Source organism: Cimex lectularius, unplaced genomic scaffold (genome assembly GCF_000648675.2).
Source record: "Cimex lectularius strain Harlan isolate CLEC.00 unplaced genomic scaffold, Clec_2.1 scaffold160, whole genome shotgun sequence".
NCBI lineage: Eukaryota > Metazoa > Arthropoda > Insecta > Hemiptera > Cimicidae > Cimex > Cimex lectularius.
Genome location: NW_019392776.1, coordinates 804,269 through 826,617, shown reverse-complemented (window position 1 = coordinate 826,617; position 22,349 = coordinate 804,269). Strand labels below are relative to the sequence as shown.

General features: G+C 36.9%; 2 protein-coding genes across 2 annotated transcripts; both read left to right on the top strand.

The window, feature by feature from the left end:
- Positions 1-1,368: 1,368 nt before the first annotated feature.
- On the top strand, positions 1,369-12,123 carry LOC106672369 (kelch domain-containing protein 10-like). Its single transcript, XM_014403748.2, has 2 exons — positions 1,369-2,458; positions 7,209-12,123. Exons 1-2 carry the CDS (start codon positions 1,667-1,669, stop codon positions 7,686-7,688), a joined length of 1,272 nt encoding a protein of 423 aa, XP_014259234.1. The 5' UTR covers positions 1,369-1,666; the 3' UTR covers positions 7,689-12,123.
- A 5,226-nt stretch (positions 12,124-17,349) lies between these two features.
- On the top strand, positions 17,350-21,946 carry LOC106671324 (trichohyalin-like). The gene is made up of 8 exons (XM_014402217.2): positions 17,350-17,427; positions 19,147-19,276; positions 19,351-19,527; positions 19,584-19,746; positions 19,895-20,075; positions 21,338-21,516; positions 21,589-21,765; positions 21,826-21,946. Exons 2-8 carry the CDS (start codon positions 19,152-19,154, stop codon positions 21,892-21,894), a joined length of 1,071 nt encoding a protein of 356 aa, XP_014257703.1. The 5' UTR covers positions 17,350-17,427; positions 19,147-19,151; the 3' UTR covers positions 21,895-21,946.
- Positions 21,947-22,349: the final 403 nt, after the last annotated feature.

Below are 22,349 nucleotides of genomic sequence, written 5' to 3'. Positions count from 1 at the left end.
CTCCAGAGAGAAACTGAGGTACCAAAAAAGCATGGGAATGAGAGGAAAACACTTCCTTTAAGAACGGTGCCACCTTTTGGTACGCAGATGGATCTAGAACACAAGAAAGTACAGAGGTAGGTGTATTTGGTCCTTGATCCAAATACTCAGAAACCCAGTATCTTCCAAGCTGAGCTCTACGCAATTGAGAGATGTACTCAATTCAATTTGACTAAAGGGTACAAAAAGAAGAACAGCTATCATGCCAGACAGCCAAGCAGCCATCAAAGCGCTAAGCTCAAACATCATTCAAAGATGGTGTTGAACTGCAAAACCAAATTAAACATAGGTATGCAGAACAAAGTCAGCCTCTACTGGGTCCAAGGACATGGGAGTAGTAGGTAACAAGAAAGTAGACACCCTTGCAAGAAAAGGGGCTGCTATACTGCTGATAGGACCCGAGCCCTTCTGTGGCAATAGGAACCCACATTATGAATGAGTACCTCAGACAGAAGAAGAAAAGAAAATGAGGGAACAGTGGAACTCACTCATTGGACACAAACAATCCAAGAACTAACAAATTTTGGAAGGAAAGAAGTAATAGAATATATCAAAGGAAACAGGAAACAACTGCAAATCCTAACAGGACACTTCAAACTAAACGGACATTTAAACAAGATTGGTATAACCCAAGACGGCAAGTGCAGATTCTGCCAAGAAGCAGAGGAGACACCAACACACCTACTAACAAACTGTGGTGCTATGCTTGCCCGCAGGAGGAAATGCTTTGGGACGTACAGTGTGACCGTAGAAGAAATTCAACTACTGAAACCGGGCCTACTAATCAAGTTCCTTGATGAAATAGGACTCACTGGTGTGCTTTAGGCAGAGAATGGGGGATACAATAGCTCTTAAAGGGCGCGGTATATTCCACCCTGACTAATACAAAATATTTTTTGGAGATTAAGGATGATAATTTAACAGCTTGGCTTCTACTAGTTACATAAAAATAAAACTATTCCAGGAGAGGGCCATGGATTTCAAATTGAGCTGGAGTTATAAATTAGGTCCTGGATATACTTATTTTTTTACAGTACAATTCGACAATTGCTATATATAAGAGTTAGTACTTATGATAGATAATAATTTTAGTACAAATTAATTATAAATTGTTTAAATGTGTAAATCTTGGAAACGTTGGTTGAATTTTTTAAAATTTGTGCTCGCCCCCTCCATCGACGGTTTTTAGACTGGGAGACAAAATAAAAAAAAGACAAAGAAGTCCGTTTTTCCGTTCGCTTTTGGAAGGAAAGCGGAAAATAGCCGTGGAACGGGATTTTCCAGCGGCCGGTGTTGCGAGCGAGCGGGAGTCGGCCACCCTGAGGGAAAGTGGAACCTCCTCGCTTCTCCATATCCAGGCCTAGTGATAAGTGTCGTACCATTTGACAGGTTCTACGGCAAAGACAGGTGGCCCGTCCCGCGGTCGAGAAATATTTCCGGCCTTTCAGTTTCAACGAGGACCCACTTTCCCTCAATCTCCGTAGAAAAAGACGTCCGCCTGTCCGATCCGGAAATGAGTTTTCCTTGCCGCCCGCCGCCCCGGTGAGCGACACGACGTCCGAACCTATTCCGCCGTTTCGACCCCTTGAAAAATGTACAAACGGAATTGTTTCTAATCCTCATTTAAATGTTTATATTGGATAAATCGGGGAGTCTGTCGAAAATGGGAAATTCCCAACAAGGTTTCAGCGATTTGGACGCGTACATAACACAGATAAATCTGGAGAACAGCAGCAAGCGGATGTACGCTTTCAAGCCGTTCGTCTTCAAAAAGTGCCAGACGGTGAAGAGCGAGTCGAAGCCGAAGCCGAGGAGCGGCCACCGGATCGTCTGCAACGACGGCGATTTGTATTGCTACGGCGGCTACAATCCGAACATCCGCTCGACCGGCTTCGACCTCGACATGGACGACGGCTGGCTCCTGAGCAAACCCCTTTTCAGGGAGATGTGGAGGTTCAACTTCGCGACGAGGGAGTGGATCAAGCTGAAAGTGAGGAACATGCCTTTCGTCCTCGCCTCGAACGCAGTCCTCCTCGAAGGCAAACTGCTCATGGTTTACGGCGGGACGGGGATGCCTTTTGGAGGCCACAGCAGCAACACTCTATACACGTGCAATCTTTCCGAGGGAACGCTCACATTCAGGAAGGTCAAAGTGTCGGGCCAGGTTCCAGAGCCTCGTTACGGACAGGCTGTCTTCCGCACAGACAACTATCTCTACGTTATTGGTGGGACGACCGGCTACCAATATTCTGCCGATGTCCACCGACTCAATCTGCTCAGCAACGTCTGGGACGGCATCTCGGTCAGCAAGGGTCTGCCTAACGAGCCCCTCGGCAGATACAGGCACGAGCTTTGCCTCTTGGGCACCAAAGTCTACGTCCTAGGAGGTGGAACATCCCTCGAGTCTTTTGGATTTGAGGTAAATATATAACTCAATTGTTTCTTTGTAGTTTTTAGGGCACCATTTGAGAACATTGACAGAAGAGCCATCATAGGGATATGGATAGGGAATAAAAGAGGTGGCCACAAGGTCTTCTTCACATCGTCGTGAGTAGATCTATTGTACTCACTTGCCAGCTTCAGGTTGTTAATCGACCTCCATAGCTTTGCCAGCAACTCCTTCGTGTAGGATCTTGCTTGTAGCTTTTCCTCTCCTAGTTGCAAGAATATGTACCTAATAAAGAGCCCTCATTCTAAATCTTTATAACTTATGTTTGTCTACAAAATTTGTAAATACCCTAAAAAGTATATTTAATCAAAGTTAAGTGGGAGTAAGGGGTGAAAAAGCATTCTGATTTTTTTTAAATTGGCAATGGGGTAAGGCATAGTTGCCTTGACCAAAGGCTCAAATAGGGAAAACACATAGGCAACATACTACATAAAGACAAGGCTCTATTAAGCATTGGCTAAAGATAATGCAGTAAAAACTGGAACCCAGTAAAAAACCCAAAATGAAGTTATTCACCATAACAGTCAAACCCTTGGTTATGTATGGAGCTCTAGCATGGTGGCTAAAAACACAGATAACGAGACACAAACCAAACTACAAAGTCTACAAAGTCTAGCATGTCTCAGTATTACTGAGGCAATCCATCAATACCTACTACGGCAGTGGCAACCTCCCACCCTTAATGTCTATGTTAAGGCGGCTTTTGAGAGTGTCAATAGACTCTTGAGATATAAGGAAATAAAACCAGATCTAAGGAGGAGCCAACACAAAATTCTAAAAATAATTAAAATAAATGAGATGACTACGATGGTATCTGACAAAATGAGGGAAAAGCTCAATTTGACAAACCCTTCCAAGTGGACAAAAGGGCTGATCTACATCGTAGCGAAGCTCCTTGGACCAACCCCATTGATTGTCCAAGCTGAAGTCTATGCAGTACAACTATGTGCACATGAGTAAATAAAAAAAAATATGAAAGGTGCACAGATATACATACTCTCCGACAGTCAGGCAGCCGTAAAGGCACTAAATGTGTATGCTTTTAACTCCAAACTTGTCTAGGAGTGCCTAACCTGCTGGTTTTTGTGAAGAAAAATAAAAATTATAAACTCAATGCACAAAACACCTTGACCTTAGACACCAGGATGATTAGAATCGATCTGAATCTCTAATATGTAGCTTGATAGTTTGCGATTATCCTGGTTTGTCTATTATCGCTAGTTTTGCCTGTTGATGCATTTTGGCATTTAGTAGACTAGCAGTAGTAGATCAATAGTTTGGACAAGATCAAGCTGCATACTTCTCCACATTATCTCTTTAAAGCAGGCTCGTTTCACTTGACACTATCCGATCTGTCCGCTCACTCAACGCTGAATGAAAATGTGAAAACGTAGGGTTAAAGACAAGATTAAAAAGAATCGGCCTCTTTACGACTTTGCACCCAATATTGGTCTATTGTGCAATCTTCATCAGTGTATAGAACTCTTTGAATCTTAAGGCTTTTTACCAGATTCCAAAGCTTTATTAAGGACTCTCGTGTGCATCCTTCAGGCCCAGGAGTAGGAACCTGAGGTACAGCCTTCATACTTACAGAGAACATGTTCCACAGTTTCTTTTTCTTCATGGCAATATGCACAGGATTGTCCTTATTGAACTTTCCTTGGCCATCGGCCCTTATGCCTTGGTAACCAAACAATGTTAATTTTGTTTTTCCCCCAATACCTGTTCCATAGCCTCTGCCTGTAATACAGTGGGACATTTCCCAAGACTTCTAATCCTTGTTTTATTTCTATTGATACTACTAGGCCCTCATCCATACTCGGTCTTAGAGCCATATACCATCTATAGTTGGCATTAACAGAGACCAAGAAGTGAGACTTGAGGAACTCCAGAGGGGGTCAAAATATTTTTTGGAAACTAAGGATGTTCAACAGCTTGGCTTCTGGCAGTTAGATACATCTTTCGCACCAACAGAGGACATTTTCCACTGTTCCTTTTTCTTCATGGCGATATCTGCATAGGACAGGCACTGTGGTCAGTGGTCTGTGCTTGAAATACTGTGGGATATAGCCTTAAACTTTGCTAAGGACTCCTGTATGAATTCAGGCCATGGATATTCCTCTCCCAGGTGTAAGAATCTCAGCCTGCATCCTTCCCACTAACAGAGGACATGTTCCGCTGTTTCTTTTTCACAATATCTGCACAGGATTGTCCTTATTGAACTTTCATTGGCCGTCTGCCCGTATGCCTTGGTACCCAAACAAGGATAATTTTGTTTTCCCCCAATGACAGGCACAGTGTTCAATAGCCTCCACCTGAAATACAATGGAATATTGCCCAAGGCTTATATGACTTCTAGTACTTGGTTTATAGATGCCACTAGGTATGGTATGGTATGGTATGGTGGAAAGGGTAGTAGGAAGCGGGGTTTGTATTCCCCAGGCACTGCAGCCTTCTGGCTTATTGTACATTCCTAGTTCCTTAGTTCAGTCAATAGATTCAATCCTTCTTCTTAGAAGTATCAGGTCATTGACTGTTGTTGCTGCAATTTGGTTCCCTGAGTCTTTTTCGTACATTAGGTTAAACCTCCATTGAGCTGTTGCTTCGTATTCGAAGATGATATGAGTGGCTGTTTCCTCTTCTTCATTACATAATCTGCAGATGGGATCATCGCTTATATACCCATGTTGTGTAAATGTTTTCTCAGATACCAATGACCGGTTAGTGGTCCCACCACTCCTCTGAGTTTTGCCCTCTCCAATTGCAGCAGTGTTTTTACCAATCTTGGTAAGGGTTGTTTCATCATAAGTTTACTAAGTCTAGCACCGCTAGAGTTTATCCACTTCTCTTTTTGTTTTGCTTGGATCCATTCTGCGATGGAGGATACTATGTTTGTTTTTGTTATCCCAAGGATAGGTTCGGGGCCTATGTATGGTCTTGCAGATCCTCTTCTGGCCAGAATGTCTGCTTTCTCGTTACCCAAAATTCCCCTGTGCCCTGGCACCCAAGATATCATTAGGTTGTTGTGTTTTCCCAGGTTTTGGAGATTTTGGATGCATTCACTGACTAGTTTTGATGTAATTCTTTTACATGCTAATGCTTTAATGGCTGCTTGGCGGTTTGATCTTATGAGGATTTTTTTGTCAGTGTAACCTCTTCTAAGATTTTCCAGGGCACAAGCATTGATGGCATGTATTTCCGCTTGAAAGACCGAATTATACTTCCCTAATGAGTTTGATTGCTCATATTTTGGGCTTGTACAGGGAATGCCTGACCCGGTTCCTTCGTTTGTTTTGGAGCCATCTGTGTACCATATCATTGTATCTGATGCTCTCCTGTGTTCTTCCTCTCCTTTATAGTCTGTTGAGACTTTATAGGAAGTTGTGAAGATTGTTTCCGGGACCATGTAGTCAGTCCCCATTTCTAATAATGGGTGTCTGATTTTGTTGATTGTGGTTGTATGCCCGAATTGTTTAGTTCCTTTCCAATTTAATTGTTTTTGGAGCCTAAATGAGCTTTTCCTAGCCTCTCCTTGTATGAATATTTCTAGTGGAGGTAGGTTTAGCAAGGTTTCTAATGCGTTTGTAGGGGTTGTTCGATGCCACTAGGTAGTGACCTCTGTCTTAGAGCCATTTTTTTTTTTTTTTTTCAATGGATACCAGGGACTGGAGGAGTTCCCTCCTGAGTACTGCAGCTGAGCTGTACAGCTTATTGTACTTTATCCCCGGCTCCATATTTTGGGGGAGGGCTCGCAACACAAATGTGAACTTGAGCCCCCGTTGTACCGGTGTTCTTCCATCGAAGAAACTCATTTTTGAAGGGGGTTGGGACCAAATTCAGGGTCGCTGAGATCCGATCCCGCCCCTTCCATTGATGAGTGCCGTGTCAATTTCTTTCAATTGCGGCCACCGGTCCCCTTAGGCGTCAGAAAAAGTCCAGAGGCGACGGTGGGGATCGAACCCACGGAGAGTCTGATGCCTTAACCACTCGGCTACCGCGGCCCCTCGTCTTAGAGCCATACTATGTAGTACACCAGATATAGTTGACATTATCTGAGATATTCTCCCAGCCTGCTCTTTAGGGTATATTAATTTTTTTTTTCTTACCATGGCATCACCAGAACCTTGTCAGCCTGAAGTTCCTCTCCAAGCTTTAATTGGTAATTTTTATGCAAATAGGCTATTGAAGCCTAGACGATTAGTTATTCATAAATTTACTATTATGTTGTATGTGCAGATTAAAAAAGAAAAATTATAATTTCATAATGTATATTGTTTACTGTTAAGCTATGTGTGTTATTATTTTTTAATTAATTTATATAGTGAAACTATTTTAATTTGTTAAGGTTGAAAGAAACCAGGTATTCCAAGGTAGTTTAATTTATTTAGAAATTGAAGCTGAAAGGACGCCATTAAATTTTTTTGGCCTTTGCTTTCTTCTAGGGCAACGCCCCAATTTTAATAGACTGACATTATTCTAGTATATGGGATTTTCCATTTTTTCACATTGTTGTTTCATCAGCCTATAGTTTTATGTATAATTTTGACATGAACCGTGTTGATTGCTGGTTGTCATATCTTGAATGATATTGAAACGCTTAGAATGTTGAAGATGGGCTTTAAAGCCCAAAACATCCATCTCTAAATAAATTAAACTAGCAAGGAATACCTGGTTTTATTTTAACCTTATCTCGAATTATGAATATTTTAATTTGTTTTAGGAGCTTCCTGTGTATGACTATCAAAAGAACGAGTGGTGTTCAGTTGCTACACACGGAGACAAAGATTCTATCGAGCCATATCCTAAACCACGCCGTTTCCACAGTGCTGACAGGATACCTGATTCGTATTCGCTTATAATAGTTGGTGGTTTTAGTGGAAGTGAAATATTAGATGATTGCTGGCTCCTGGATCTTCAGGGATTAACATGGAAAAAATTGTCATCGTTGAAGTTGCAGTTTCCAACGTATTTCCACGCCAGTTGCATTACACCGAGCGGTAAACTGTATACATTTGGTGGGATATGTGAAGTTGGCCGTAGGACGCATAGAACATCGAATATTGTTTCGGCTTGGGTTTGTATTCCTAAATTAAAAGAAATGTGCTGGGAAGCTGTATTATACTACGGTCTATTCAAGAATTCCCAAGAAATGGATTTAAAAATGGAATTACCTCTAGAATTTCAGAATAGGTTTCATTAGTTCTCTCTGGAAAAAAAAAAGTCTGCGGTGGAAATCATTTGGTAATATTCAAGCTGGGTATTTTGTTACAAAAAAAAAAAATTGAAAAATACATTTGTCAAATATCATTAATGAGAATGGAGTTGACAGGGTTTTCCGAAATATAAGATAAAAATATAATGGCCTTATATTATTGATAAGATTTCAAAATCGTCCATGTAGGTTTTGAAATCTGTGAATTGTTGACAGAATTGAAGAATAGTGAAGAAAATTAAACATGGAGATGTTTTAATTTAAACTGATTTCAAGAAGCCTTTTTTTTTTAATAAGAATGTTTCCGTATTAATGTTTGGTTTCGTGCAAGATACGAAAGTCATCTTGTGTATTTTTCAGTGATAAGGCTAATTAAGGCAATATTTACTGAGCATTCAGTGCATGTACTTAATGCTCCTCGTACCACAAGAGACAAGTTTGAAATAATTACCTTTTCCAATACTCTCAATCTTGACTCAATTGACTTTAAACTCGACTAAAGAAAAAACTTCTCCAATCATTAATTTTACATTATTTACGCAAAACTAGTTAAATTTACGTTTCACCCACTCGTATCCTTATTAGTTTATTAAAGTTCAAACTGAAGTCAAAGAAGCGAGTTCATTGGATCCGGTCCTCTTTGGTTGTCTCACAGGGTGCTGTTGTTTTTGTAGTCCACTCACTTTGATATTTGGATGTTCTTGGAGACAAGATTTATGCTTTTTATTCCAGTATCCTCAGGTCCCGGTGAATATCTTTATTTTGTGCATACCAAGGGTCATCAACTATGTTACTCTTTTTGGCGCAGCCCCCAGAATGGTATGACAGATCAATACCAGTTTAGGCCTCTTTCAGACAAGGGGTTTGGTTGATTCAACTAAGTTGCCCGGTTGACTCTCAACTAGTTTACTGCCATGTGAAGACTCTTTGCTGGTTTCACATCAGGCAATTTGTGGAATCAACCTCTCTTCCCAACAGGAGGTCAGTACGATGTTAGAACGCAAGGAAGCAGGAGCACTTTCTTGTGCTTACTCTTCTGCAAAAAGAGAAGCAAAAAATGATAAAACCCAGTAAAGAAAAGTGTGGGTTTATCCCTTGTTATAAAATTGGGAGTCGTTTGTGTTGAGTCAACGAGTGGGGATGAGAACATGAACATTTGCTGGTCATCTGCCTGGACGGACAAGTTGACTGCGTGTGAAGGGGTTAGGGCAGTTCCCATCATGTCCTACCTGGGCTACACTCCTTGACTCCCGTATGTTCAACTAGTTGAATCAACTAGCTTGAAAGACCTTGAGGATGGGGACAAAGGAAAAATTGAAGTTCCTTTCCAAAAGCCAACTCAGTTGGTTATATTTTAAAACCCCCATTTTTTGTTTTTATTTATTTATTTATTTAATTATTTATAATTTTTTATGTATATTCTCCATTTCACCATAAAATCTAGTGTCATTCCTAGATATTTCGCTGTGTTTTGTGTCAATACTTTCCTTTTATATTGATACTGTCTGCGAATTATTTTCTGCCTGTAGAATTAACGTGTAATTTTACAATTTATGCTCGTTTTATTTTAATTTTCCCAATCTTTCGTTCTCCTGTCAATCAGGCTTATATTTTGCAGTTTTCTTGTCAATTCTTCACTGACATATTCTGTGAAAGGTGACAGGTTATCGGTATAAAACAGTATTGGTCCTGGGACGCTTCCCTGCGGAACACAAGCCTTTATTTCTAAAAGTCGGGAGTATTTGTCCTTCTGTAGGAGAGAAGTGGTTTGTACTGAATTAGGAAGGATTTTTATTTTTATTCTTTATGTAGTAATCCTTTATGTATTTGTGCCAGACTTTAACAAAGGTTTGAGATATGTCTAGAAACACAGTGGATCCAATGTTGCCAATGCAGCATTACATCTATCGTGGTATCACATACGACTGCGCACATTTATTAACAAATTGATCAACGTCTTTTTCTTGACTTGATTTGAATTCAAATCGTCAAATCTAAAACATCTATGGAGAAGAAGAAACTTCCTGTACGGATGCACTGACGAAGTGTATTTCTTGAATTTTTCCTATGACAGTGAACTTCTCCTTGGATTACAAATTCATGTAAATAAATTATGTAAGAAAAATTAAGCAGTACAGAAAAATATTTAAAATTAATATAAAAACTTACATGATAAGTTACGTGTGGTAATTTAGTACCCCAAGGATGTTTTTCATCTTCAAGTGATGTTTACACACTAATAGTCTAAAGATGGCGACTGTCACTCAGGAGGCTGGGAGTTCAAAACCACCCCAGGACGATCACTCGATCTTTTGAGGAATAGTTTCTATAAGAGTTTTGAAATCACTGGAAATAGAGAACTTTATTCAATGGTTTACCAGGCTTAACTATTATTTATCAGCCATCAATATTCCAGGAAAATATACGAATAAACTTTCCAAAATTTTAGTACCCCAAGGATGTTTTTCATCTTCAAAGGATGATTACACACTAATAGTCTGAAGATGGCCACTCAGGCCATCCCTTTAGTTTATTTTTTGGATGGAACGAGGCTAGGGGTCCAAAACCACCCCGGGACGACCGCTCAATCTTTTGAGTAACAGTTTCTATTAGTTTTAAAATCACTGGAAATAGAAAACTTTATTCAATGGTTTACCAGGCTTAACTATTATTTATCGGCCATCAAGATTCCAGGAAAATATACGAATAAACTTTCCAAGATTTCTCCTGTTACGAAATTAAATCCTGTGACCTTCCTTGAGTTTGTTTGATTAGTCATGGCCCATTTCTTTTTCAGTAATAAATCTAATTACTTCTACTGTTTCCATTACATAAAGCATCAGACAAGGTTCCATTCATTTTGGATATATTGCTCTAGGTATTTTTCAAAAGCAAGCTTTTTCATTGTCTCGTGCACATTCACTGTTCTTTGAAACCACCCAGCTACAGATTAAAGATAAAACTCAAGAACACACGAGCTTCACAGGTTAAAATGACTAGGTGCCATTTTTAATAAAATTACATAATTGTAGACAATTAAACGTTAAATCTCAAAGTCTAATAATAATCATGATTCCTATTTTCATTGATTTTTTGTTAATTCTTTGTTGTTAACACAACTATCAATATTTAAAAATAAGCCAAATAATTATAATTTTGAAGTGAGTACACTCGATTGAACATTGAATGATTCCTATATCACAAAATGTTCTAAGGCTTGTGTCTGCTTTGTGTGCATAATTGCGTTCAGCTTGAAAACTTGCGCACTTTTGCTTTCCCCCGCCCATGGATTGTTTTAATTTTGAATTTGACAAAAATCTCGTTTCTGCATAATTTATCAAGCCTGGACATATAAATATAGAGAAATATTTTAGTATATTTTTTCTAAATAATTTTGTTTCCTGAGAGGTTGAGGTAATATTGTATTTTGGCTTTCTTCTTGTAGTTCGCTTATAATTTTGTATTTTTCTTCATTCTTTGCAATAATTACTTCCTCTTAGTCATATTTTTAATTTGGCCTCATCACAATTTAAAAGGCAGAAAATAGTTGTAGTAGGAGGCTAAGTACATGATTCATCTTCAGATGGTGAGTTAATTTTTCTTATTGAAATTTCATACTTCCGCTCTAGCCTTCCTTCAGCAATATTTTGTCTAGCAAGTCTTTTTTTTTTTTTTTTTTTTTTTTTTTTTTTTTTTTGTATATACATTGTACAAACATCTAAAGTACTCTAGACTTAACTTGATTACACATTAATGACATTGATATACACAAAAATGAGACAATTAAAAGCTCATCACATATATTTTTTTTCGAGGCTGTGATCCGACAACTATCAAAATGTACCGTAAAAGTTTATCTGTCATTACAAAAAATTTGAAACCAGGTCAGATTGTTCTTAATTTAAAAAAAAAAAATCCAGTGTAATTTACATGGCGATTTAAAAAATAATCAGGCTTTCATTAGTCAAAAGATAATGCAACAAAGGGGAAAAAAGCTAAAGGATTGCCCCTTTAATACTTTGTGCTGTGAACTAATAAGATCATTTTTTTCCTTGTTATATGTATTACATTTGTGTCTAGTTGATGATGATTTTATTTAGTAAAATAAAAAAAATTTTGTAAAATGTCAAACGAATGATTCTAATTCCAGGCACACACTGAAGATAGGCCAGTTTAATTTTTTTTTTTTTTTAAATGTAGTTCCTTGCATTTATATGTAAATACAATTGTCTCAACTATCAAGTTTCATTAATACTGACAATGTGATAGTACTTACGTTCATTATAATACATCGCTTGTCAGAAGTTGCAAGTGTCTCGATACCTTCGAATTCTTTTGTGTCCTCTTTTTTCACTATTAAATAAATATCTATTGTTAATATGTATATAATTGTGTTAATAAATACTAAATATTGTTAAATGAATTTATTTATTTTATTATTTATATCGCAAATTTATTCATTTGTTAATGGTGCATTTGTTTGAATTAAAAAAAAAATCCTGACTTTATTTCTTTGATATGTGTTCATCTCTTTTTCATCATTTTTTATTTATTAAGGGTTTGATCCGTATGGATTTAATAATTAGAAATGTTTAAACTACAACAATGATAAATGTATTCGATCCTTTTGATTTTTAATCACTGCCGACAGATTATTCTTATATTCAAACTATACTTAAACAAAACCCTGCAATATATGTTGTTTAATAATCAACTGGCTTATCGATAAGACAGTGGTTTTGTGGGCTGCGAGAGTAGTGGCATTATGTAATAATTTAACAGCTTTTATGTAAATAATCTGTACAAACACTTTTTATTATAGCAATAGGTTTAGTGTTAATGATTTCAGTGAAAATTGGTTTTTATATCTGAAACAAATAAAATATTTTCCTAATAACATTCATTATGTCTTATTGTTGTGTATCATCCTTTTTTAATGCGTACGGGAATCACTTTAAATCTGAATTCTGGGGATGTTTTTAATTTAGAAAAGAGCTCTTAAATTATTTCTGCTGGCATCAAGAAAGAAGGTTGACAAATTTGCATAAAATATTGACTCAGTCAAAGGTCACGTTTTTAAATTTTACATCATAAAACTCTTTAAACTCTCTCTTTAAAAATTAACGACTAAGATTTCAGATAAACGTGTAAAAGGCTGACTCCAGGATCAATAAAAGATGAAACACAAATTGCCAAAGAAAAAAATGAAGAAATAGTCAGGGCAGAATTTTTTAAATTAGACGAGACTTCTGCAACATGACATCAAATTAAATGTATTGAGAAAATATTTTATTATGTGTATAAATCAAAACTCAGACTTCTGAACTTTCAATGAACAGAACTATTTTTAAATTTCAATGTATTTTGTAGCAAACAGAGGCTGGTGCTCAAGTGCTTACTGCAAAGCAATAAGAGAACATCCAGCATACATGCTTAACTGCTGTCCAAAAATACAATGAACCAGAGAGATAGTATTCAGAAACATTTATTGTTACAATCACCCATCTTAATATTGGTAAAAAAGTCTAACAATCAAAGCGTTAGTCACAACTATAACTTCGAGGATGAGCTTATTCACAAGAGAATGAACCCCAATTTACATTTTATTATGGTGCTCGCCAATACCAGGATCTTCTCCTGCAGTTTCCTGGATCCTTGACAGTCGACTATTTGATTGTCACAATTGCTAGGTTCTTTCTGTCTGAGTCCCCAATTGAGTATGGCTGCTTGACTATGTGAGTCTTCAACTGACTGGATTTACCTTTCAAATCTTCCTCTTTTATACCAGTTTCCCAACTTGGGTAAGGGAGAAAAGGAAAAGCAAACACTGTTGTGCCAGATAGTCAACTACCTTCTTGCAAGGGTTGGTCATGACCTGGGCGGCCGTCCAATACCTTGTAACTCTCAAGATTTTCTATTTCTAGCCCCTGGTCCCATGTCGATGGACTTCCAATGGATAATGTACTATGCCCAGCTGACGCGTCCCCAAATTTATGGTATCCCACAGCTTGATGAACTGTGCCTGCGACAACATTCCACCCTAAATAACACCTAAATTTCGTTAGTTATTGGGGCTAGACATTTATAAAACATATGTTTGAAATTCCTTACAACTATTTTTAACTTATGCTAAGACAGGTACCAGTATACAGGATCAAAGAGGGTAAAGAGGCTGAATTACACCCTAAAAACCCCTTTGACTGGTCCCAATTATCTTCCAAGCTGAGATCCATGAATTGATGAAGAAAATAAAAGGTGAACGGTCAGGCAGATATAAAGGCACTAGTCTGGAAGTGCCTAAATTTTCCTAATGGCCCTGAAAACAAAAAATTTACCTTGAAGTGGGTTCTAGGACATGAAAGTATAGCAGGAAACTGGCTGACATGCCAAAAAAGGTGCAAGTCTCACCCATGGGACCAGAACCACAACTAGGCACACCAAGAGTGAAGATAAAAGCTCCAGGCATGAGGCAAACTAAGTGATTTATAAATAAATCAAGAAAAGGAAGGCGATAAATGATGAACAGAAAGTGAAGAATTTTTTAACTTTTTCTATAGACATGGATTTTCAGATCCAGCAGAGAGAGAAAAAAGTTAATATATGGAAAACTAAGTTGTAGCTGTTATTTTAAAATACTTTGAAGCCTTATTGAGATTAAAAATATTGTAAAGTGGTTTTAATCCCTCGACCTCGGGTAGTTGGATGTTCCCTACTTAAATAGGCATTACTTCAGGTGTGGACTTAGTCAACTAAGTTTAGCTTTTTTTAAAGCTTTGAAGCTTTATTTGAGATGAAAAATATTTTAAAATGTTTTGACCCCTTGACCATGACACCCTACAGATACTATAAGGTTGTTAAGTACTTCTGTATGACAAGAATTACTTTACTCGTTCCAACAGGGATAGACTTAAACAACTTGAGTTTTAGATTTTTTTTAAGTTTTGAAGCTTTATTTGAGATTAAAAAAATATGTAAAGTGGTTTTAACCCCTCATCCATGACACCCAATGGGTTGTTCGATGTTCCCTCCTCATACAAGAATTACTTCAGGTGTGGACTTAATCAACTTAAGTTTTAGCTTTTTTAAAAGCTTTGAAGCTTTATTTGAGATTAAAAATATTTTTAAATGTTTTGACCCCTTGACCATGACACCCTAGGGATAGTTGGTCGTTAAGTCCTTCTGCATGACAAGAATTACTTTATTTTAGTTATTCCAACAGGGAAGGTATTGGACAGTTTAAACAACATTGGTCCAAGTTGTGAACCTTGAGGAACTCACCTGGTACAGTTTGTTCTCGGAATAATAATTTATTTTTAGCATGATTTCTACTCTTTAAATAAAAATAAAACCATTTCAAGAATGATCCATGAATTCGTAGGGGATAGGGATAGAAGAGGTGGCCACAAGGCCTACTGCACCTCAACCTGAATATATCTATTGTACTTCCCTGTTATTTATAACTCATTGGCCAGCTTCAGGTTAGTAATCAGCCTCCACAGCTTTGCCAGTGACTTCTTAGTGTAGGATCTTGCTTGTGGTTTTTCTTGTCTTAGTTGCAAGAACCTGCACCCACATAGACCTTCACAGAAACATAGAATATATTTTGTGGTCTCCTCCTCTTCCTGGCAGTATCTATGCAATGTTTCTTCTGTTTGTATTCCTATCCGATACATGTGCCTTCTTAAGTGGCAGTGCTTTGTCAGGAGTCCAACCAGAAACCTAGTTCAGGTGTGGTTGCCTTCTAGTAATTCTTTTGTAAGTTTTGCAGATGTCCTTCTATGAATCTCTTCGCATGCTTCATAACTGTGGTATTTTTCCACCAGGTTTTGGACTCATTAAGGATCCATTTTAAGATGTATCCTTTGTGGCAGGCTGCTAAGCCACAGTAGGGTTCAGGACTCAGAGAGTCCATGTTGGACCCATGTCAGGGTCAGCTCATTAGTATCACTGTCCTACGTCAGGGTCTCCATGCCATTTCAAACACTCTTTGACTTTGCCTCGCAAGAGGCTATGGCCCTAAATGCTGCCTGGCTGTCAGAGAAAATAGCTAACTTCCGGGAATGTAGCCTTTTAATTTCTCTGGTGTATTGTTCAATCGCTATGATTTCAGACTGGAAAACTGTAGCATATTTACCTAGGTTTACCGTCAGTTCGGTCCTTGGGTTCATCCTGAAGACTCCAGCTCCCGTACCCTTGTCGGTTTTGGAACCGCAAATAAACCAGTAGGAGTTTGCCTTTAGTGGTATTCCTTTGGCCCATTCTTCCAGTTCTGGTATCAGTACTTTGTACTTTTTAGTAAAGTTGTACTTTGGAGTAGTGGCATCAATTGGCATGCCTAGAATGACATCTGCCTGTATCTCCTCCCCCAGTTTCCATTGTTTATTTACATGGTCTATCCTTGTACATGGTTGTCCATTTATGAGCCTGTGAGCTGCTGCTCTAGCTTCTCCTTGGATGATGAAATATGAAGTCGTGGTAGGTTTAACAAAACTTCCAGGGCCGCAGTGGGCATTGTGCTCATGGCACCAGTGACACTGAGGCAGGCTTATCTTTGGGTGCCACTTAATAGCCTTATGGCTTTGGCATGTGGCATGAAGAGTCCACCACACCACTGACCCATATGTCATATTGGTCTTAGTGCATAGCCATAGGGTCAATTTGGGCTTTAGACCCCCCCCCCCAAGTTCTTGGTGCAGAGCCTTCTGCACCTCCCCAGGCAATTTGGGCTCTCTGAGTAGTTTTAATTAGATGCGAATTTCATGTGAGCCATTGGTCTAGTGTAATCCCTAGATATTTGGCTTCCTTGGAAAATGGGATCAGAGTCCCATTTATACTTGAAGTTTTTAAGCTTCCTATTGTCCTCTTCCTTGTGAATGGAATAATTATGGTTTATTTTTGTGAGGGTTGATAAATAACTCCTACATTTTACACCATCTGTCAACCAAATTGATGGGCCGTTGCATATGATCACGGTGTTTGCGCAACGGTCTTTTACTACTATGACAAGGTCGTTCTCCACATAGCCTAGGCAGTAGAATCCTTCTTGTTCCAACGTTTGTAGTTCATCCACGAGCGTCGTCCACAGTAGAAGTGAGAGAACACCTCCTAGCATCCCCTGGCTGTCTTAGCTCAGATGGTCGCTCCGACCAAGGTGGATCATATCTTCTCCGAAACTCCCCTATTTTTTTTAGCTCTATATAGAGAGGCTGTTGTTGCATTATTGAAAGCTCCCTCTATTTCCATAAACAGTGTAACAGTTATCTCCTTGTCGTTTATGGACTTCCATGAATTCATGGTCGACCATTAAACTTTAGAAAAATTAAGATAGAGAGAATGTACTTGTTATTGAGCAGTAAAGGACATTATAATGAGTCCTGAATATTAAATCTCTGAATAGAATTATTAAACTTTTAATAAAAGGTTGAAGTTTAAATTGTGAGATTGAAAGACTTTAAAAATGGCTGATTGTGTCTATATTATTTTATCGTATTTTTTTCGTTTCATTTTCTATTTTATTGATTTTCCCCGGCTTCTGACAGCCTCGTGTTTTTCTTATTAAATCATTTTTTCTCCCTATTTTACGGTTTTTCATCGTATCTTAGGAAACGCTTAATATATGCACAAAAATAACTAGTTAATTCCTTTGGCCCGTTGCCGTGAGACGGCTTCTGTTTGTTAAGGTTTCAAAGTACACCGCTAAGCACGTTCCAAGTTTATTATAGTTAAGGTGAGCCGCTTTTTATTATTATTATTTTATGAAAGAATTTCGATATTAATTTAATTAATTTTACTTTTGATAACATTTCAACAAATAAAACGTGTTTTTTTTTCGATTTGGTTTCGGCCAAAAAAAAGTTTAAAAAAAGAGTAAATTTCTGCCATCGCGGAGCATTTTATACCGAAAATTAAAAAATTAAATTAATTTTTCTTTCACTTTAGGAAAATTTCCTTCACTCTGTTAACGGTCGCTTATTCAGGGCCAATAATCATTGATTTTCTTTAACTCTTAGCTTGGCAAAGACAAAAATTACTACTTTTTTTTAAAGATTCAATTTCAACTTTGTATCTCTGAGGATAAATTGCCAAGTCCAACAAAGCAAAAAAATTTAAAAAATTAAGCTTACAACTCTTTTTCCTAATAAGGGCTAATTTTAACGATAAAAAAAGAAATAGTGATTTTGTATGAAACTTAAAAAAAAAATCAAGTCACTTTTGAGGGGGTGATCTTGGATAACTATGATTTTAGCTACTTTTCCTCAGGTGAAATATCTTTTTCTTGTTTTGACTTCTTTGCATCTGAGGCAAGGAAAAATTGAGCTCCTCCGCCTCCACTTCTTTAGCAACTTTGTAGTTCCCAGACTCGCAATACTTCTTAATTACTAAAAATTTTTATCCTGGACTTGACAATATATTCCTGGAGATACAGTAATAAAAATCATCCATAACATTATGCAAAACATCAAAAATTAAAATATAAAAAAAGAAAGAAATAGACATTTTGTGTGAAATTTTAAAATCTGAGTCAGTTTTGGAGAGGGGTTCTTGGATGTCTAGGATTTTTGGCCAATTATCCACCAGAAAACTAACTTCTTTTTTTGCTGACACTTCTTTCCACCTGAGAGGAGTTAACATTAGCTCTTCCGCCTGCACCACTTCAGCAACTTTGCAGACCTCAGTCTTGCAATATTTTTTTAATCAATAGAATTTTGGGCTTGACAATATCTTCCCAGGAGATACATCAATAATAACTCTTCCAGAACATTATACAAAACATCAAAAAATTAAAACAAAACACTGCTCATATGATAGTTTAAGAGCTAATTGCAATCATTGGGAGCAGGAGTTCAAATTTTGACCTAGTGAAACTTCTTGGCTCCACACCATCAATTTTCCAAAACCTTGTAATAGAAATCTGTGGTCAAGAAATACTTACAAAAGTATTAACAGGTGCACAGATATTCTTATATAGCCAAGCAGCATGGGCTTTAGATTCTGGCTTTAATTAACACAAAGCTGGTCTGGAAATGCCTAAAATATCTCAAGCTCATGGAAAACCAAGTTTTGCATTGCAGTGGAAAAAGGGAGTCTGATCACAAGTGACCCTGACACAAAAAAAAGTTCACCTAAATAATCTTTTTGCATATAACAATCTAGAATATCTATTTACTTTCTTTGTAGTAGTTTTTATTTATTTATTTTTGTAAGTCATTATTGAAAGATCAAAAATGCCCTAGTGTCTAGATTTGAGCCATTTGGCACAAAACAAAATTCCCTACTAATTTTTCCCTTCGAAGTGAAAGTGGTTGTTTTTAACAGATTTCATGTATGTCCTAAAAAATTGCCAGAGGGTCACAAAAACAAAACAAATCAAGTGGAAAGAAATGATTTTTTTCTAATTTTAACTCATGAATAAATAATTCGTTTAATACAAAAAAATTATTTGAAGGCGAGATGGATGACAATCAAGTAGAATTTGTTCTGAAAACCGATAGAAAGTGCCTGCAAACAGCCGTAAATCAAATGGTGAATAAGAGAATAGATAAATGTGGTAGAAATTTAGAGCAGCGCCGGTTAAAGTGAGTCAATTTAAGATATAAATGCTTAAATTTAACAATAAATATTGATTTTATTAATTGTACGTTTTCTTCAGGCTTCATAATTCATTATACGAGGAAACACAACAGCTGAACAAGGAATTAGAAATTTATAATGCTAAAATGAAAGAGATGGAAGAAATTAATAAGAGAACAAAGGCAATGCAGATACAGGCCAGTATTGAAGCTAAAGAAAGAGAAATGGTTGCTCAAAAAGAAGCTCTACGGCATAAGTACAAAACAAATGTGTTTATTATTTTTTCCCACTCTTACCATTTTGACTTAATAGGTTGTATTCCGATGATAAAAAATTTCAAGAATTCGTTAACCAGCGGCATGATGTTGCTATCATGCAAAAGCAACAGATGTTGGAAAAGAGGAAAATTGAATCGAATGAGAAAACACTGGATAAAATTTGGGAGGAAATCAGCAGGGAATGGATTGCCATAACAGTACGTTTAATTAAGAATTATTTCATTATTCAAGAGACAAACTTAAATTATTTTAAAAAAACACTGAATAGAAAATTTAGATTATGAATATATGACAATCATATATTATGGAATACTATACATATGAATAAATAAAATTAATTTTTAGGATACCGAAGAAGCCAGAAAGAAAACGCATGATATAATCAAGAAAAAAATCTACCATGAGAATTTATCAGAACAAATTAGAGAAAAAATGGAATTCGCCAAAGAAGAACTGTACCAGAAAATAATGCAGAAAGTTGAATTAGAAGAGCTCGCAAAACTTCATGAGATCAATATGAAAAAAGGTATTTGGAATGTCTGAATGTCTCAGAGAAACATTGATTTTTAAAAATTGAATTAATCATTAGTTAGGGGGATCGCAGTAACCGAGTGGTTAGGGTGTCTGACTTGTATTTGTCACACTGGTGGTTCTAGGTTCAAATCCCGGCATAGGCCAAGGCATTTTAATTTATTATAGTAAGAAAAATATATTCTAAAGTGGACTTTTTTGATAGATAACAGATAAAAAATTTTGTTAATAAGATTGACCAAGTTTTAAGTGGAAAAGTTTTTTCAAATGCAGGGCAAGAAAACTTTGTGCTTGCATATTTTCCCCACTTTCATGATGAAACATTAAATCATGGATATGTAATCTAATAAGTCCCTAACCTAACTCTACCTTAACTAATCCATCCCTAACCTAAACAAACCTTAACAGACCTAACCTAAACAGACCTAACTCTACCCATAGAAAATATTTTTAATAATTGACCAACTTTTAAAAGTAGAAAAGTTTTTTTACAAATGTTAGCAAATTTTCACCTGCAAATTCTCCTCACTTTCATGATAAAACATTAAATCATGGATATGTAATCTAATCCATTCCTAACCTGATCTAGCCTAAACCTACCTAACTGTACTTTCAGTAATCCATCCCTAATTTAATCTAACAATCTATCCCTATCTAACCCTATCCATTGAAAATCTCTTTACCAAGTTGACGAAGTTTTAAATAGAAAGGTTTCATGGTAAAACATCAAATCGTTGATATGTAACGTTATCCATTCCTAACCTAACGTAAATCAACCTTTGCATACTCCCAATTAACACCAACACTGATCAACCTGTTGTACAAACATATCATTTATGCAGAAGACATTGTAGGGACTGATTGATAACCTAATGATTGAAAAGCAATCTGTTAAAAGCTAGGCAATATGCATATCATACATGGAAGTGTACAGACAGAGGAAGCCTTGGCGCTGTTTATGGATGTGGAAAGGGATTTTAACAATGTCACAACCACGTCCCTGACTAATGGTGGAACACGTCCTCTGTTAGTGCGAAGGCTGCAGGCTGAGATTCAGCCAAGGCCTGATTGATACAGGAGCCTTTAACAAAGCCATGAGCTTAACAAAGAGCTCTAGATAAATGGAGGTTGCCCAATAGACCAATTTTGGCCTTGGTGCAAAATGTCGTAAAGAGGATGATTCCATTTTTTCTTAACTTTAGCACTGGTAATATGATATCGATAGTTATACCCAAAAATATATCCTTTGTGTTTTAGAAAATGAAGAAAAGCAAAGAGAAAGAATGAGAATGGCAAAAGCAAAATATGAAAACTACAAACAGAGTTTAATGGTGAAAAAATTCAAGCGAAACGAAGAGGCTCTGCTAAACAAGTACTACCAGGAGATGAACGCTTATGATCCTTTTGAAGAAAAGTATAGAATACAAAAGGAAAAGGTAGTCAGGGAACATGTATTGACTGCAATAGACATGTTTAATAACTTAATATTTGTAAAATTAACTTTACAGGAACAAATGCGACTGGAATTAGATTTGTACAAAGAACATGTTTTGACGCTGAGACAAAAACAAAAAGAAGAAGATTTATTTGAGGACGAGCTAAGGAAAAAAGAAGCAGCAGAAAAGGAAGAAAAGCAAAACCAAATTATAGAGAGAGAAAAGTTAGAAAGGATCAAACAGGAACAAGTAAGCAGATTTTTTATAACATACTGAAATAAGTTTATTTTATATATTTCTCTACCTAAGGATGTCATGAGGATGAGAATGGAACAGATTTTGATGAAACGTGAAGACCAACCTTACTACTACTACTAAATTTTGTTAATGCATTGCTCAATAAAAATTCTGTATATATAAAACCAAGTTTTTTTCTTATTATTGATTAAATCATGGCTAGTGAAAATAAGATTATTTAATTCCTTCAGAAATATGATAGCCAGGCAGCTCTAGACTCTCAAAGGTGAGATAAACTTAAAACTACCCTGGAAAATGCCTAAATACCCTTTAAAAAATGAGATCTACAAACATGCCTAGGTGAGTCATCATTTTAGATCAACAAGGCAGCAGATATTCCCAAATTTTCCCGTTGGGTCTGGTGTCAAACAGGGTTGCGTCCTGAGCCCTTTTCTGTTTGTCCTTTTTCTTAATGACTGTTGCAACTCCCATTTAAAAAAATAAAAAAATGAGAGAGAGAGAGAGAGAGAGAGAGAGAGAGAGAGAGAGAGAGAGAGAGAGAGATTGAAAAAATTGTAAAGAGGTTGTCTCCTCGA

Excerpts from the sequence above, each read along its gene's own strand:
- LOC106672369 (XM_014403748.2), top strand. The coding sequence starts at position 1,667 with ATGTTTATATTGGATAAATCGGGGAGTCTGTCGAAAATGGGAAATTCC. Across the intron at positions 2,459-7,208 it reads TCGAGTCTTTTGGATTTGAG|GAGCTTCCTGTGTATGACTA; the intron begins GTAAATATATAA and ends AATTTGTTTTAG.
- LOC106671324 (XM_014402217.2), top strand. The coding sequence starts at position 19,152 with ATGGATGACAATCAAGTAGAATTTGTTCTGAAAACCGATAGAAAGTGC. Across the intron at positions 19,747-19,894 it reads GGGAATGGATTGCCATAACA|GATACCGAAGAAGCCAGAAA; the intron begins GTACGTTTAATT and ends ATTAATTTTTAG. Across the intron at positions 21,766-21,825 it reads AAAGGATCAAACAGGAACAA|GATGTCATGAGGATGAGAAT; the intron begins GTAAGCAGATTT and ends TCTCTACCTAAG.